The sequence below is a fragment of the Platalea leucorodia genome (genome assembly GCF_965183815.1).
Source record: "Platalea leucorodia genome assembly, chromosome: Z".
Classification (NCBI taxonomy): domain Eukaryota; kingdom Metazoa; phylum Chordata; class Aves; order Pelecaniformes; family Threskiornithidae; genus Platalea; species Platalea leucorodia.
Window position 1 is genome coordinate 31,934,997 of NC_138858.1, and position 18,846 is coordinate 31,953,842.

Genomic DNA, 18,846 nt, shown 5'->3' on the forward strand with positions numbered 1-18,846 from the left:
CTGTCAGTAATATTGACACAGAACACTGCCACGGTAATAACCATTGCCATGTTTCAAAGACATAGATTCAAGAAAACCTCCTAACTATGGCAATGCTCACAACATGGCTGTGTTCTCCAGTAAGTTTTGCTCACAATAGTTTTGGGAAGTTTTCAGCTAAAAAACTGCACAACCCATTTATATTTATGAACAGTATCTTTTGGGTACCACTGCTACAGCAAGTCAGGAATGTGCAAATCATCTCAACAGAAACATGAACTGGGACTCAAAGTTCCATTTAGCTGCCTTAGAGAACCAATAGCAGAAAAAAAAAAATCACCTTGTTAAAAAATAAGGAAAGGTACTTGCTTTTACATTACTGATGCTCTCTTCTACCTCCTGTACTTTTAAAGAAAATTGTAAACAGTGATTATGGCTATCATCAGATTTCAATCAAGTGCTTTTCTGAATTTGGAACAAGTTTTACCAAATCTCTTTCTCTGTTCTACATTGTAAGGGTATCTTTAAACAGAAGAGCTTTGAGAAATACTACTTAGCCTTAAACATTATGAAACATTACTAAACAATAAGGCATTAGCATGAATTCAGTGCAATCCTATCAATTTCAGCCTAATAGCTGCAGGACTAACGGCCACTCAACAAGCATAGGAAGAAAAGCTCTTTCTCATAATACTGTAATGTTTTAGGAAAATTTTCTCCAGCGAGGTCAAAATTCGCAATGAAGAAGTAGTCAGAATAAGAAGGGAAATGCCTCAACATATCAAAAGATAAAGGACAAGAGAGTACCAAAAGAAAAAGAACCCTTCATATCATGCCCAGGACAATGCCTGCCACCTGCAGATGAAACAGGATGCTTTATGCCCTCCACCTGAATGGAAATGAATACGCCATCTGAGCCTAACTCAGACTATCAGAGCCAGCATATCAAGTAGTTAGAGACACAGGAGAAGTAAAAGTGGAGAAGAGGAATTTCCATCATTTCTTACTGAATAGACACAGAGGACATCTCCATGTGCAGTCAGGGTTGCAAAACTGTGCAAACACCAACAGAATTGTGACAGAGAACTTTGTGACTCTTTTCTGGATTTCCACCTGCACTGACACATTCTCCTTCCTGTCCAAAACTGACAATGAAAGGGAGTAATACTCTACCTGCAGTGTTCTCTGATGATGAAAATATGTATAATTAAAACCTAAGTTCAGATGATTAATGGCACCTGGTACTGGTCTGCAGTTACAGATACATATTCTTAACAAAGCTATACACTAATTATTTTCTATATTAAATTACCTCTGATAATGTTAAGCTCCTTATGACACACTATGGAATTGGAAAAACAGTGGTACATGGCATTCTACTGCTGAATTTACTATTCAGTCATGTAAAACCACAAATTAAAAGTGAAAGAACTGTTTTAACTCCCATGTTTTTAGCAGTTATGGAACACTAGCTTGTTTTATAATAAGCTTCTGAAACATAGAGTCCTAAAATATATTCTAAAAAAGCTCAACATAAAGCACAAAGGATGATAATTGGATAAATAATCTCCATTCTATCAGATCAGCATTAGATGAACCTTGGTATTAAGAAATTACAAAACCCAACGTTTTTTTAGCACTTCAGAAAACAAAACAAACTTATTGCAAGAAATGGAGATCACATAATAGCTGTACAGGTCAATATATGTAACATAACTGGGATAATGAAAAGCCAGGGATTTCTGTTTTCACTTTAGCATCCCGGCACCATATGCAAGATACAAAAAGGAAACTGACTGAAGGAAAGTTCTCTCCTGATTCTAGTTTTAGTAATGAGCTTAATTTCCACTGTGTCAATTAAAAGACAGGAATTTTGAACCAAAAGAACTGCCTGTATTTAGGTATTGCGATTAAGCACGTTACAGTAAGGACTACAGTTTCCACTAACTGGAGGATTTAGTCTGGGATGTACTCAAGACCAAAAATTCTTTAACGTTACAGATTAAAAATATGAGAATTTTCACTGAGATTATGTTATAGCATATACTTTTATTGTAAATACAATCATTCTCTGATAGCTGTTCATGATGCATTTCTTTAAAAAAAGCTTAAACTCAGTATTTACAGTTCTTCTAACAGGACTTCCAAATTTGTCTCTTTTAGTCTTTAAAAACAAAACATGATTTGTAACTATAAAAAAATTTTGCTAACATGTTACTAAGTACATCAAGTGTCAAGATGGAGGCAAACGGGCAGCTTTTTTGAACTTTTGTTATTTTTATGACATATATAAGAAAAGCAGTTATCACAGTAAACATCACCTATATCAATTAACTTCAAAAGCTACTTTCAAATATTGCCAGTCTGTTTTGCTAACAGTGGTTGTCTTTCAAAACAATAATCTATTGAACACATGCTGTTCTGTGAACATCTCTTAATTCATAGAAAGTAGATTTTTAAGCATGTGTTGTAAAATGAGGGTTACAATGAAGATGGCAACCTACTTTAAATACTTTCACAGAAAAGTAAGGGACACTTGGTCCCCAATTTTTTTTCCCACAGTTCTCTAAATTCAAGAGCCCTTATTTGCAATTTGGGATACTATTCATTTTGTTGGTGTTTGGTTTTAAGAAGAATGAAAACAGTAAAACATTTGGAGAGTTAACAGTCACAAAAGTGAATGTAAAATACATTACTTTTGCTGAATATTACATATATGAACTTCAACTGTAACTCTTAAATTTTATGTTTAGATGTGGGCATTGAAATTTTTTGGAGGGAGGAGTTTGTGGTTTGTATGGTAAGACAGTTCTTTGGCTATTCTGCACAAATATTTGGGATCTAAACATTACTTGTTTTCTTAGCTGTAAATTTCCACTCAGCTTCTAGCTAAAATGCATTGGCATCAGATCTCTGAATTCACTTACTCTTTGGAAGACGCTTTGTTACACAGGTTTTTGGTTTTCACACTCTGCTTTTCAGATGAAATCCAGCATTTACCTGTCAACCTACACTGTTCTGAAAATAAACCTATCGCTTCAAAAAAATGTAACATTTGAAGCAGTCCGCTAAAATCTAGCACAGATAGCTTAGCCCATGACTCAACAGGATAACAGATCAAGCTTTATGGTGCAATTGTTTTAAAATTTTCCAGTGAGTTAACTGAAATTTGGATGGTGTATCACCTACCTGAAACACTTAACTAGATGCTGCCCACATCTGTAATAAAAATGCTATCTGCATAAATTCTGTATCTCAGTTGTTGGACTAAGCAGAAATGTGATCAGGCCTGCAGTCAAAGCAGTACTCTTTGATGACCTAAGACTGCACAGTTGAACAGGAATGATTTTGGATTCATGATCTCATGTAATTACTCTGTGTTTCTTTGTAATTTGGATAAGGCAATATTATCAGAAAGGGGAGAAATATTTCCACAACTGCTATGACATAAGACAGCATAAAACAAGCTACACTCTCTGATGTTAACCAGTCCGTCAGTATTTTGTGTAAAAACCAAACTCTTCCAATGAATTATGTTCTCTAAAGATATATTCTGCAAATGAATCATGGTTCAATCAGCTGATGAGCCTGTTTTGTATGTTTGTGTTATTGGATGGGAAACTTTCACATTAAAATTAACATCAGAAAAGTCTAATGCAATAAGGCTGTCCTGTTTCACAAAATAAAATCTAGACTAATCAGCTAAGACAACAATAAAAAAAAAAAAAATCAGTATCCTCATAATTCTTACTACAGGTAAAAATGTCAACTTACCAGACTTGTGCTTCTTGTGTTTTGCTTTCTTTTTAATTATAAACAACTTGTTCTGGATCTCAGATTTGTAAGATTTGAAGGGATGAAGATGAATCTCACGCTTTCTTTGCAAGTCATCAAGTTTTCTCTGTAGATTTTCATTTAGAATATCCTTCAACTTCTTTTTTTTCTTTTTCTTTTTTTTTGCCTGCAATTTATTTAGTTTATTATTTTGCAGTGAGTTCTCTAGCATTGTTTCTTTAGCAGATTCATGGTAATTTATGTCTTGGTTGTCATTATGAGTGCCATTGACATGCATTTGGCAAGCTTTCAGCGTGTTCTCCCTGAATGGGCTGATCTCAGCTTTTACTCTTGCCATTTCACCACAACCTTGTCCATTCTCCACAGCCCTTATGTCTCCTGAACTAGTGTGACCACCCATACCAACAATCTCTCCTGAACTAATCAAATTCCTCAAGTTCTCTTTACAGCAATCAGTTTTTTTCATGTCACAGACTCTTGAGGTCTTGATTTCACAGTTAATCTTAATCTCCTCTGCAGCGACTCTAAAGCTACCTAAATGTGTTTTTTTTTCTGGACAGGTAATGATGGAGTCCATACTTTTGTCTACTTCTGTCTTGGAATGATGTAACAGCTCTTCTCTACCACCAGAATTGACCTCCCCATTGCTTTTGCTTACATATTCATGTTTTACTTTCTCCACTTTAACACGTGACACTTTTTTAACTTTGATGGGAGGAGATGGGAATTCAGGAGCCTGAAAAGGTTTTTGTTTATAAATCCGAACATCTGCACCACAGAACTGCGGAAAGTGAACATACGCGTTCTCCAAGTAGTCATAACCAAGAATTACTTCTCTGCATTCATGGATAGGCTGACCTAGTACTGCATCCTGAACATCCTTTTGTGTTTCATACACAAAATCACAGAGACCTTTTAGCAACCACACTTTTTGGTAGAATGGTAGCTCATGAAATGGTTTTTCCTCCAAGGGATTAACTTCTCCAAGGACTTTGAAAAATTGGGGACACAATCCAAGTTTTTCTGCAGAGCTATTAGGATTGTCAGTTTGCCCTACAAGAGTATACCAGTGTCGTACTTTCTGTCTGAGTGCTGCTTCCCAAGTCCTGTAAGAAAGTGTAGGCCTGCGATGTAACGTGGATCTGCGATGAGGAGGACTTAACAAAGAAGTCATTATTTTAGATAAAAAAGCATTACACTGAGGCATCAGAAGACAACGTTCCAATTCATAGAATACTATTTCAGGTAAATTTAAAATCTGTTGTGCTAAACAAAGAAAATGACCAATAGCTGGAATCTCCCACATTGTTTCCATCCTTGTAGGTGCTGCTTGAGCTAAAAGTGACTTTTCCCATTCTTCTATTTCTTTGTGACTAGCTTCTTCTGCTTCTTTTCTTTCTTGTTCTCTCAGCCTATTAAAAGAAAGTTCATGAAAGTTCAGATATCAGGTGAACAAAAAGAAACCAGGGAGAAAAAAACAGAACTACAGCATGACATACTTATTTTGAAGTAATAAAGAACACAGTACATAAGGTTTTAATTCAGTTTGTCTTACTTTGGATTACACAGTACATCACTGCACCAAAATGGGAAATTATAATCTTTTATTTCTATCACCACTAGTTTAAAAAATGGGAAAAGGTAACAAAAAAAACTCGTAGATATCAATAGTTCGGGTGGTTTAGATTCTTTTAAAAATGTATTCCCTTCCCCAATCCCTTTTTGGCAGGATTAAGTATTTCCAACAAACTACCCATATAAAAATCTCTGAAAACAAATTCCAGATAAGTCTTGCTTTCAAATGCTTGCCCTGTGCCTCATGTCACCTACCTTGTAACTCCCTTCCTCAGTACACAAGTACACATGCCTAACTGTTAAATGCTTCATTCACATACAAAAGCCCTTTTCCCTCCCACCCATAGGCGTGTTACTAGTTGGTTTGCAATGGTGGTCAAAAAAGGAAACAAATATCAGGATGCATGAAGAATGTGATGGAAAATAACACCAGAAATTAAACGTCATTACATTAATAAATGGTTTGCCCTCACCTGAAAAACTGTATTCAGTTCTGGTCCCCCTATCTAAAAAAAGGATAGAGCAGAAATAGTGGGTATTCAGAGAAAGAGGTTATCAATAATCAGAGGCCTGTAAAAACTTCTGAAAAATCTGGGACTCTACACAAAACACTAGCAAGTGGAAACATGACAGCAATATACAAAACTAATATGATAGACTAGGAACTTCTATTTACTTTTATTTGTAAATTCACCACGAAAATCAAAGGCAACAAGTTTAAGAGGAAGAAATGCCTCCACTTCAGATAATCAATCACGTGTAGCTTACCATCTAACTTACTAGCACACAGGATATGATAATTTAGCTCCAAAGTGAAAAATAGGACATCTCCATGAATCACAAGAATATCAAGGGTTATCAGTCACAGGAGGGATTTTTCTTTAATGTTGCAACGGTAAACTAACATTTTTGCCTCAAGGCATGACCAGATTCCAAAAGATAGGACTAACATACAGCTGTACTTACAGGAAAATTTTTCTAGAGCTCATCCAAAGCTTCTTGTATCTTTTTCTCTGAGCTTCTATCACTGATCACAGCTAGAAACAATCACCTGTGTATATCACTAATGTGACCTGTTACTGGAATTTACATATCCTTATTCCCAGGTTACTAACCTCCAATTATATTTCTTCGTATACAAGTAGCACATAAATGCCATGTATCCATTCAAAGCAACAATGCTTTTCAAATTCAGCTAAGGAGTAATGGTGTATTAAAATCTTTCTTTTGACAACACGAAGCTAATAGTGGCTTCTAGCATGAAGAATGTGTATTTGAAGCATTAAGTATTGACTAGATATCTCAATAATGTAAAAAATGTGACAAACGTAGATTAGCCCGCATTTTAGTGTTAATGCGGGAAAAATATGCCACGACCACAAATTTAAAATTTACACCTTCTGTGTATGCAAAATGACATATAATACAGTAAGATTCCACTGAATGCTTTATCTTACATAATTAAATTAAATTTCACGTGTCTTGTTACTGTAATTTGAACAGAAATTTTTAATACCACATACATGCATCTTTTTTATTTATGTACCTCTCAAATGCAGAAAGACAGATTCATGTAAAACATAAAATTAAAATGTAAAAGCAAACAGGTCAGTAAATTCTCAACTTCAATCTCCCAATGCAGCATTAATTTAACCATATAATGGATGTGATCTAAAGACAAAAACCCACTTTGCAGCACTAATTTAAACATATAATGAATGTGGTCTAACGACAAAATCCCATTTGCCATTCTGGGTGAATAAACCAGTAAATTCAACAATACTACCTGCATAAGTAAAGTGAGCATTTTTAAAATTCTGACTTTTGTTCTATTTCCATGTGTTAATATTGCATTAATATAGTAAATAAAAATGACTAAAATAACAAATAAAAACAAATAACTTATAATTGGGGCAAAGGAAGAAACAATAGTAAGTAAAAAGTGTTCTCAAAAATAAATTTCAAAGCACTCCTGAACCCCACTCCCTCTGAACTGTAAAACATACTTCCAAATAACCTGCTGCCTCCAAAAGGTGTGAACTCTATAAAAATAGTATGGAAATAAGCTTAAATATGAATAGATAGACAATGAGATAGAACATTCGTAGAAACAATCACATTTCAGTATCGTTTAATAAAAACCCAGGCTGCAGATGATCTAAAAATATTATATTTGCAAGCAGTTTCAACTTATCTTCAATTAATAATTTAAATTAAGGTAGAATTCTCAAAATAAATACAATACCCTCGATTTACCTCTGTCTTGTACTTCATAAAATGAGAATCATTATACTGTTTTAAAGATCTTTTTAAAAAGAAAAACATGTGTTGTTTCACTTGCAAGAAGTTTGCCTTTTTTTTTAAAGCTATCATTTTATCACAATATCTGTAGTCATTCCATTCTCAGTAGACATTCAAGAGAAAATAATAGCACACTTTCATATCTTCATTTTTGAGGTCTTCCTACTAGCTGCCCATCTTTTGGAGGGCATAGATTTTTCCTGGGGTGTTTTTTTGAGAGGAAGGAGGGGGATGAAGAAGGGAGAAGAGGTGGCATGAGGGAGCAGGGGTGGATGGGGGAAGAGAGAGAAACATTTGATATTTAGCAGGACAAGTATCCTTACACTGAGCAATCCTCTAGACAAACATACTTGGCTTTTATGCTGACAGCAATTGTAAAAAACCCGTTGTTTCATACTTCTATTTACATTAATCAGGAATATGTTTGCAGACATATTGTGTTTACAATAATAACACAAAACTATTCTAAGGTCAAGCTGACATTTCCAGACTAACCAAGGACAAACATATTCCTAGAACACATCTGCAGCTGTTGTTTTGCAGCTCCTGAGTGGATAAAACCATGGCATCTGACCTTAAAACTCAGCAGCCATACTCCCCAAGTACAGATAACCACCTAAAACAGAATCCAGACGTAACTCCCCACTTTTCTTATCATTTTCTACCTTAAGACAACAGACACATCTCACCAGCTCATTCCTTCTCACTTGCAGCAAGAGATTTCAGTTGGAGGGGAGAGGAGGCAAAGACTAGATTGTACTTTTTTCCCCTCATTTACCACTTCTAACACACTGAAGTGTTGAGTAATTTTTCACAGGAAAAAGGTAAGGCATTGGAACTCTGATGACAAGGTACAGAGAACTGTTTTAATTCTACAATAACTTGTTTCCACAAACTTTCTTTTAAAAAATAAACTAGAAAGCTATGTACAAAATAGCAATATTACGCATTATTCTAAATTAAATCAAGATTTAATAGTCAGAAGAAATTAAATTTGGAGACGCTCATGTGACCTTAATTCTGTATCTGTAATGTCTTACATCATATTATGACATACTCTACAGTATTCTCCATAGGACCCAGTTCCTTCCATGCTCACAACATCCTCATAAAAGGCAAAATTGACTGTATAAGCATACCTCATTCCACAATTTGCTAATTTAAATTACTAACTTGCAAGCAGAATAGAATTCTTTAAATGTTTTAATGAACATGTCTGAAACTTATCCCAGGATCACGTTTTCAGAGATGGTAAAGACAGAGCTGCCTACCATAATTTTCAACAAACTAAAGTCGTACAGACACTTAATTCCCATTGAAATCAACACTTAATTACCTGCCATTCACTGGTGGTTTTAAAAATTTCAGTAGGAATCTACCTCTATGTTTCGGTACCTAAATGCCTCTAAGTAGGCAAGCATTTCCAAGTATATAATAATTCCATGATTATTTATTGTTAACTAATACGTAAGTTAGTATGTACATTGATATGTTACTTAATTAGCATGTAACGAAGCAGCTGAGTAGAACCTCATGGAAATGATGGAAATGTAACTAATAATCCAAAGAAGATATTCAATATTCTGATAATTGGAACAATTGAACAAAAAGAAAGCTTATAAACAAGACTGACAAGAAAAGTAAATCAGATGTTGTTATATATATACCTCAAGGAGGAAAAGTGCTTTTGCTGCTGTACAGGAATTATTAGCTGCAAAATAGTGAAATCAACTTTGCAAAGATATCTTCTCAGTTTTTATATGTTGAGTCTACCATGATGAATGTATCAGTTGGGGGAGGTTATAAAACATTAAATAAAGAAAAAATGAAATAGATTGTGCAAGAAATAAATAAACTACAAGAAAGAGAGAACTGTCTACAAAGAATACCTATATTTCTTTAGGTATGAGGCTAAGTTTTGTAGAAAGGCACTTGCATTTGCAACCTTACTGATCTGGGGCTGAAAGTATGTAACTAACTCCTAGTGAGGCGGCTAAACAGTCTACACTAAGATAATTACTAGCTAGAAAGTATGTGTATGCAGAGCGGCCAGCTGGATGGCCAGAAATTGAATCACGTTCCTGATAACTCATCTGCAAGCAGGTGAACACCAGGTGTTGCCTATCCAAACACAACTGATTTGCCAGCACACGAGCAAGTTTCACTACCGCACTACACACAATTTTATGGGGAAAAACAGCAGCAGAGCAAGACCAGAAGGAAGGCGAACTTCCATACGGTAGAAATTAAAATCCTAAATAGTTTACCCACTCATTTGGGTTGACCATCATAGTCATTCATAATTAAACTTTTACACAGGATAGCCTATATTATAGCAAAAGATTTGGACACTCCTTCTTTTACAACTGTGATGAAAGACTAAGTGAAACAATCAATAATAATAATCAATAAAATAATTTGTATCCACTAAAGTACCACTTTAGTTCTAGAATAGAGTTTGTACCATTAATTCCACTGGGATACATTCAAATAAATAGGAATTCTGCATTAACATTTTGTGGCCTGAAAAAGATGTGGATAATTGTTCAGAATCACATATTTTTACTTGAATATTCCTTGCAGATTCAGTATAAGCTTTAAACAGGTATAAATGCAATTTCAGTTCAGCAAACTTCATTGTTACTACAAAAAATGAAGAGCGAGTGAAAGCCAAATTCAGTAATGAAAATGCACATCTGCTAATGGACCAAGACAGCAGCTCCACGGCATACTGCAGTGGGGTTACCAAAAGGATGGCACTGTGCACTCCAATTAAACTACCCAATTCTGCAATCTTGCATATGCTTTTGGAAGTATCTATTCTGTGCTAACCTCAGTGTGTCAGATTTCTAAAAAAAAGAAGCTGAATAACAATTTTGTCTTCTTAACAGGTAACAATATATTCAACAAAACTTATATTTTAAAAATAATCCAGAGTAAGTTTAGGAAGTTGTAATACATTTTTGAATAAAATACTGTCCCATCTTAGTGTCACAAGTATGTGCATTTATATCTAAAACACTTTGAAAATGTATATATGCTGTATCATATGATCTTCACTGGTAATGCAACACTAATTTTACAGGCCTTCCAATTTCCAAGCCTTTTTCATAGAATACCTCTACAATGTACTTTTGGAACATTTGCATTTTGGTGAGCTGGGAAACAATTGGTATAGAGACGTCCAAGTTACTTTGAAAACATGGTGGATATATTAGGAAATAAGAAAAGTTAAGAAGACATCTGAAGCATGATTATTTGAGGAGATCAATAGAGTCAAAGAAATATTCAACCAGGTACCTACTGACACATTTTTATTCCTTCCTAACAAGTGACATAGTTCAAAAGTTTAGGGCATAAAGAGGCAAGCTAGTTGCTATATTTTTCTGTTATTGTAGAACATTCTGTAGAATCACCCACTGTGGAGTATCCTTTGCACAGGATCTGGGACTTTTGAGTATATCCAGATACATGGATTTAACTGTTAATTACTACAGCTTTGCAGGAATATGCTTAAAACAGGTGTATGAACGCAAAATTTTTATTTTATCAGGTAATATGTCCTACTGACTCTATGGATGAATTAAAATCCAATCAAAATGTCCTTTTTCATAACAGTGTTATCAAGTTCAGAGATCTAGAACACAGAACTGAACACAAATCAAAAGAATTTTACCAGAGAAACAATAACCCTAGTGATCTTTCCTTTTCTGCAAAGTATGAGGTGGATTAGAAGAAGAAAGATTCGCTCATTTCTAGGGAAAAGGTACTGGCTAACACTCAAGTCAGCCAAAACTGTACGACTTCAAATCTGTTGAAAATGAAGATTACCTGCAAAATGAGAGTGAACTGGTTATATATGAGAAAAATAGCTAAAACCGTAAACTTTGAAAAAAGCTGGAAATATTTTGCTTCCTAAAGCTAATACTGTCTTATCATCATGCTCCATGTTCAGACGCAATCTCTCAACTTAATGTTAAAGTATACAAGCTTATAAGGTTCATTTTCCTCAAAGTGAAATGTATCACAATCAACATTAAACACTGCCTGGAATTATATCTCTTAAATTTATGAAAACCACAAAATCCCAAAGACTTAACTACATACACATTCTAAATTTCTTACTTAACTGACAAGCTGAAATGCCACATCAGTGCGATAACAGGAGTGGCACTGGCAGAGATAATTTGCTTCCGGCTATCAGTGAGGGAAGCAATGACAGCATCACAGAATTAAGACTATAGTTAAGCATTCTGGTAGTTTTTAATCTAATTATTGCATGCAAAACAGTCCAAGGAGAGGTATGATAAACCGTAATGGAACTAACAGGAAATTGCTGTGGATGCTTTCAGTTACTATTAAAAGTTTCACAATCCTGAAATAACAGCATCCTTAATTTATTTTAAAGCTTACAGGACTTTAGCGATTTTTTCAAGAAGGTCGTAAATCAAAAACTAATCTCTTGCTTTGTGGATGCACTGTATTGAAGTCCTAGGTTCTTTCATGAACTTAAGACACAGAGTACCACATTTATTTACCTAAAAAAGCCTTAAGGAGCTAGCCCCTGTAAAGAACTAGGAAGACATAATTATTTAAAACCACACCAAAACAGTTTTCCTATTACCTCTTTTCCTCTTTGGCTCTCAGCTGTTCCTCTTGTCTTAGAACTTGAACCATCACAGACTCAAACATGCCTGTTGACAAGCCTACTAAATTGCGAGGTGTGGAACGACGTCTTGTTGAAATGCATGCTGTTCCTTTCTCATCTTCCAGCCCATAGCATCCTCTAGATGTAACAGCTATTGATGTTTTCTCTCTTAAATGCCTAGAAGAAAAAAGCAAGCCAATTCACAATTACAATTTCCCTTACCAACAGCGCTTCAATGCCCACACTACCAACCACAGATTAAGCATATTTATTCAGAAAAAAAGTTATTTTTCACCTGACCTTTTTTCCACTTTGAAAGTTCTTTTATGAAATTTTAAACTTAAAACCAACATGCTAACATGAGCTATGTTTTCACATCTGTTAAAAATGGTGGATATTTATCTCAAGTAACCAAATATTATTTAGAGATTGAATTTCCTACAGCAATATTTAGAAAGAAAATACTTCCACAAGACCTGAGATCAGAAACTACCATTTTTAGAAGACACCTAAAAATACTGAAAAAAAAAAAGTGCACTTGTTGGTTTGCGTTGGGGTGTGTGCCTGTGTTAAAAAGCAGTTTAGTTTTGTTAAAAATTAAAAAAAAAAAAAAAAAAAAAAAAAAAAGGAAAACACCACAAATTTCATTGTAAAGTTACATTCCATCTTACACTGTTTCAAAGTACTCCACCAAAACTGGTATGAGAAATAACACTCTATCACACAACTTCTGAAAACACGGGAGGGGAGGGGAGGAAAAATCCAACCTCCATTCAAAAGCAACCACCATTCAAAGGTAATTTTCTGTGGTTTGTAATATCTGAGAATCATACAGCCAACACTGATCTCTTCCCTTGAGTAACTTGATGGCGACCATTGAGCTAAGTACTACTCCGTAATGAAGCAAGAATGATTATTCCAAGAAGTAGTTCTTGAATTTGATTTTACTAATAAAATTAGTTCGGTTAAACACTTAAACCAAATCTGCCTGATCAAAAATTGTAAAACAACTTTGAGACTTCTAGATTCCATAATCCTTTCTCTATATAGTTCTTAGAAACTTTTACCAAGCTAGTGTACACAGACGTATCAAAAAAATCTTTACAAATCTCTGAAGAGTTAATATAAGACAAATTCACTATATACTGAAGTAGGATTATTTTTAGCCAGTTTAATATTTCTTAATATTTATTTCAGCAAAGACTGCATTTGTGAAAGAATGACAACAGCAATCGAATTTTTTTAGTAAATATATATATTGCTACTTCATGACACAGTACATAAATTGACTTCACTTTCTTATGGAGTTTCTAATAAAAAGGCATCGAGCATTCTCAGGTCCTACCTAATCCAATGAGTAGTCATAATAATTCAACAAAGAGCCTTCAACAAAATGCACTTCAATTCAATACAGTTGACATGTTACAGTCACACAACATGCAGAAATGAACTTGGCACAAATCTTCCAAGCTGCATTTGGTTAGCTATTTATTTGTCAGCAGTAGCTCTTTTAAGCCAGAAATTCTGATTTTTTTTTTTTTAAATGAAGTTTTACTCAAGCAAACTAGCAACATTCATGCCCCATTAGGTTCAGCTCCTTCCCTCCTACTCCCAAACTGTCCCCAAACTGCTGTTATGCAAAACGAGTTTCAAATATAGCATTGCTACACCAACACAGAATACATTCACTCTGGCTTATTCAGTTGAGTTCTGCACCATGCTCCTAAAGTCTTCCTACTACACAAGCAAGGTTCTTCTGACCAGCTGGTGGCTAATGCTCCATGTCACTAGCAAGTTTAAGGTTGACGGACATGCACAGCTTTATGTGTTTCCCAATACTGTTCCTTCTTCACCTTCACCCTTTGCCAAAAAATCCTCTTGGCTTTTACATACAAAATACTGTGTACCTCAGAAGACTGGTGGACCTTTCATTGTAAGAAGCCACCAGAGCCTTCTGAATATTACTAAACTAAGCCTATTTCAAACTCATGGGAAAGCATGTATTTCAGTTCTGATTTAAACTGGGCTTTCTACTGTATAGCTTGACAGCTTTCCATGCTTCAGCTGCCTTGGCTGATAAACAAGTTCCTGCCAGGGACTTACATTTAAACATATCACAATTTCCATTTTGCCATTCAAGACTATAATACGCCAAGCATTATCTTTCATTTTATGATTATCAAAAAATATTCTGACATTAAATTACCCACTTCAAATCAGGTACTTTGGCTGAAGATGTTATTCCTACTTATTTTAAAGAGAGCAAAAATTTCACAGACTGCAAAAATCACAACTTTAAAGAGCCAGTTGTTCATACAGGGTTTGGGCAGTTTCACTTGGTTTTGACAGTATAAAATAAAGAAAGGAGCATTTGACATCTTGTCTAAACAAGTCTGCCTCCATGTTCATAAAAGGCTTCTTTCAGAAGGAAAATCTTAGCCAGGAAATGCTGTGCCCTATTTTGCATTTTGGTATTTTCGGGTTTGGAATCCCCAAAGCATTTTGAATTAAGATTTGAATAGCTCCCAGTAGGAAACGTCCCTCTTTGTGGAAGTATTGAGAGTTCGAGGATTTGAATGGGAACTGTTCAAACGTGTTTTACCGTGGGTTTTTAAAAAACCATTCAAATGGTATTATTTTACATAAAGAAACACACCCTCCTGTTCTACTTTATGTAAACAGCATCTGGCAGGGCCCCTATAGAGTTTTCTACACCTACCGGGACAGCAGCGCCAGCTTCTGTTCCAGCATCATCTCCAGCTTCTGGGCCTGTTTGGAGAGCCAGTGATCTACACCATGCAGCCGGTAACATGTCTCCAGCATTAGCCGGAAGTCACCCACGAAATCTGCTATTCCTGTGTACTGCCCACTGGAAAATTTCTCTTCCATCTTCAACAGCCACATTCCAGCGGGCGACTGCTGAAAGGAGTGACTGCTGTTACGACCCGAAAGGGAGCCAGCTCCTTCTTCCCTGATGGGTGCCTGATCCGCGAGGGGCTTCAAAAACGGCGCTGTCAGAGGTCGGTACTTCTCCATGAGAAACTCGCGCAAGATGCGGTATCCCTGCTGCAGCTCGGGATTCAGGCTCTGCTCCCAGGAGCAGCCGCCGCTCTCCCCTCCCGCATCATCTCCCTCCTTCTCCGGCTCCTCCTCCCCGCACCGAAGGCGGCTAGCCGCGGGCCGGTCCGCCGAAAGGTCTCCGCCCGCGGCGCCCGCAGGCTCTGCCGGGTCCATGTCTCCCACCCCGCGCACGCACAGGGCCTCGCCGGCTCCAGGGGGGCTGCCGGCCCCGCGCCGGTTCTTCAGCATCAGCTAGGGACCGCCGCGCTCCCCCTCGCCCCGCCGGCCAATCGACATCGGGCTCACCTATGCACGGAGACACGACTCAGTCCCTCGCCACGCTCCCCCGCGACGGCCTCAGCCCTGCCCCCAGCTGCGGGGCGGGGGGTGGGCCGCGGCTGCCGGGGAGGAGGCAGCGGCCGGCCGCCGGCTTGGCCCGCCTCTCCCCGGCGCCGGCCTCCCCCAGCCTCCGCCTGGCGCGCCCGGGCCTGCGTACGGCCCCGCCCGCCCGAGGACCGCGCCCTCGCCCTCGGGGGCCGCCCCCGGCGGCGGGCAGCGGCGCATCCCTCCTGCCGCATCCCGCCCCCCGCCGGCCTCGCCCCGCTCCCCGCCCGCGCCCCCCCCCGCCCCCCGCCGTGACGGGGCCTCCCTCCTCCGCTCGCCCGCGGCCCCCTCCCGAAGGGAGGAGGAGAGGGCGAGCGGCGGGCGCCGTCCCCGCGCTGTATCTGCGCGGCGAGCGCTTCCCCTCCTCGCCTCGCAGCGCGGCGGGGCCGGCCCAGCGGCGGCGGCCGCGGCGGGCAGCGGTGTCAGTTAACGGTCGGCGCGTGCGGGAGGGGGCGCGGCCCCCGGCGGCCCGGGAGAGGGGCGAGAGAAAGGGACGCGGCGCCTCACCTAGCGCGCACGCGCCCGAGCGGCGGCGGCGGCGCGCTGGGTGTTTCCGAGGCCAGGTGAGGTGGCGTCATCAGAGCGCGCCTGGCTCGGCGTGGGGGGCGGGGGGCCGCGGGCGCCTGCGCCGCCCGGAGCGGCGGCCGTTGATGCGCACGCGCGAGGGGGAGCCCCCGGCTGAGTGGCCCCGGTGTCGGCGCTGGTTTCGGTGGGCAGCGTGTCGGTACTGATGCGTAGTAACCCCAGCAGCCTCACCGAGGCGTGAACGGGGCTTTGCCGCTGTGCTGTGGCTACGAGATTTCCTCTAGGGACGCCCCGATGACGGATTTCCCGAATGTGAAAGGCGTTCCGTCAGAGACGTTCAGCCCGTAAAGTGAGGGGGTTTGCAAAAGCATTTCGTCCTGCCTATCGAAGTGCTTACCGCAGGAGTTCGTCTTTCGTGAGTGGAAGCTGCTACGTGGAACCAGCCTGGGGGTGCGCTTGCAGTCCTTTCATACAATCATAGAATCGTTAAGGTTGGAGAAGACCCTTAAGGTCGTCGAGTCCAGCCGTTAACCTATCACTGCCAATTTCGCCACTAAACCATGTCCTCAAGCACCATGCCTACCCGTCTTTAAATACCCCCAGGGATGGGGACTCAACCACTTCCCTGGGCAGCCTGTTCCAGTGCCTGACTGCCCTTTCGGTGAAGAAGTTTTTCCTCATATCCAACCTAAACCTTAGATTTGCCCTTGGGCACCTTCTGGTCCTGCTCGCCCCTACAGCGGCATACTGAGGAACATTGCCCAGGTCAAGGGGACTCCAAAGCAGTAGTGTTGAACACCTGGGAGAGAGATTACTTGAGTGCACAGGTTTGAGCGTTATCTCCTCCAACATACAACTGCCTGAAAAGCTTAGGGTGCCTTCCTAAGAGATAGACAATGTGGGGGGAACCAAGTTTTTTTTGATCAAGCCTCTACTTCTATAGGGGCATTCTTGTCCATTCTGCAAGGTAGCTTTCTGCAGCGATCACTCCAGAGACCTTGCTTATGACACCATCTTGATGGGAGTAAATCAGACTTTGCAACATAAAGAAATGTAGAACCACTCCCCTGTTGTTATTGCACTTTCTCATTCTAAGGACACCAGGAGATGTCCGTCTCCTTCATCCCCGTTTGGTCACAGCCAGCTTGCATAAATGCATCTGTCAAGCTGCTTTTGCGGAAGGGGCCTGAGCGGAGGCCACAGGCCTGGTACCCTGCTCACAGTGCTACAGTTCCCCTGCAGGCCTACAGGACAGAAGTTTAGGACTCACAAGCTTAGCAGAAGTTCCCTGTTTTCCAACCCCAGTCTACAAAGTTCTGGTACAGCCTATGCACGAAGGTCGATCCCTGAGGTCCTGGGTCCTGCCATCTCTCCTGATCACTTGCTGATATTACAGCTACCTGGTTTTATCCTCCAAAACCTCCTCTTGAATTGCAAACTCCAAGGAAATGAGGTCAGACATCTCAGCGTGCAGGGTGTGGTACTGGAGCAGAGACTGCAGCGTACCTCCACATTGGAGGGAGGTGATCCTGCCTGGAGGATCATCGTGCATTGAGACCTTAGTGATCCATGCAACAGTTAACCTGAGTGTAGCCACGTACAGCATGACCTTCAGCCCTGTCTTGTGCCGTGCATATCGCATGGCCACAGGGTAAACTCAGCCAGCTCACTGTTAGAGGAGCCGGCGGGCAGCTCCCACGTTGTACTGGCGATTACACCACCTCTGTGACCTTACCTCTATCTAAAAGCACAGCAAGAAGTTACCGTGTGAATATCCTTTCTGTTTGACAGCAGAAATGATGAATAGAGTTGTTTTCTTGTAAGAAAATCCTCTAATAGTGTGAATGACCACAATGGGGTAGCCCTTCCACAGACAGAGTCTCCATGGTGTGCCCCGATCAGAGGCCCGTTCGATGCTGCACTACTCATGGTTCTCAGCATCTGAAGTGCTGTAAGGTGACAGTTCTCTATTTCTTTATGGTGTTAACTCTAATAAATTGCATTTGAAATGATACTTTGCAGAGTCTGAATGCCTTTCTTACTGGGACCATAATGGACCAGCATGATCTGGTGCAAAACAGAGGGAATGCTGTCTTGTGTTTTCTTTGATAACTTATCCCAGGAAGAGGGTTTGGCTTGTCTAATTCCCATTGCAAGCTGAAGGTGGCGGGTCATCATCAGGGGGACAGAAGTGGTGGAGGGCTTCCTGCAACATATGTGGAAATTAAATCAACTGGAGAAAAAGCATGATTGAAGATGATGGAAAGCAGCTGGCGAAGTTACAGTGGGAATTTCCAGTATAAATTAAAGTAGATTAGCCTGACAGCTCTTTTAGCAGCTTTGTGGCTTTTGGGTGTTCAGCCAGCAACACTCGCTTTCTGGTACTGCTGGGTCAAGCAGATAGGAAAATTCATCGAAGCAGGACTCTTAGGCCTCTTCCCACAGGACACTCAAGCAGTGGCTTCCCTCCCCCCTTCAGTCCTTGGCCTAACAACTTGTAAGGCCATGGGTCTTCACAAGTCTTGAGATCAGGCCTGCCCTAGATTAACAAGGGTCAGCTCTCCAGTGATCTTCAAAAT

General features: G+C 39.7%; 1 protein-coding gene across 2 annotated transcripts in view; it reads right to left on the minus strand.

Moving 5' to 3' along the window:
• Positions 1 to 16,282, minus strand: part of BRD10 (bromodomain containing 10) — a 52,255-nt gene extending 35,973 nt beyond the window's left edge. Inside the window, exons 1-4 of one of the 2 annotated variants that reach the window (XM_082336776.1) lie at positions 16,250 to 16,282; positions 15,018 to 15,664; positions 12,275 to 12,475; positions 3,754 to 5,186 (exon numbers count right to left, since the gene is read on the minus strand). In XM_082336776.1, coding sequence (XP_082192902.1) covers positions 3,754 to 5,186; positions 12,275 to 12,475; positions 15,018 to 15,607 — 2,224 coding nt within the window. In that variant the 5' untranslated portion in view covers positions 15,608 to 15,664; positions 16,250 to 16,282. Of the gene's footprint in view, positions 1 to 3,753; positions 5,187 to 12,274; positions 12,476 to 15,017; positions 15,726 to 16,249 lie in introns of those variants that run through there. The other variant, XM_082336775.1, reaches the window with a different exon arrangement.
• Positions 16,283 to 18,846: the final 2,564 nt, after the last annotated feature.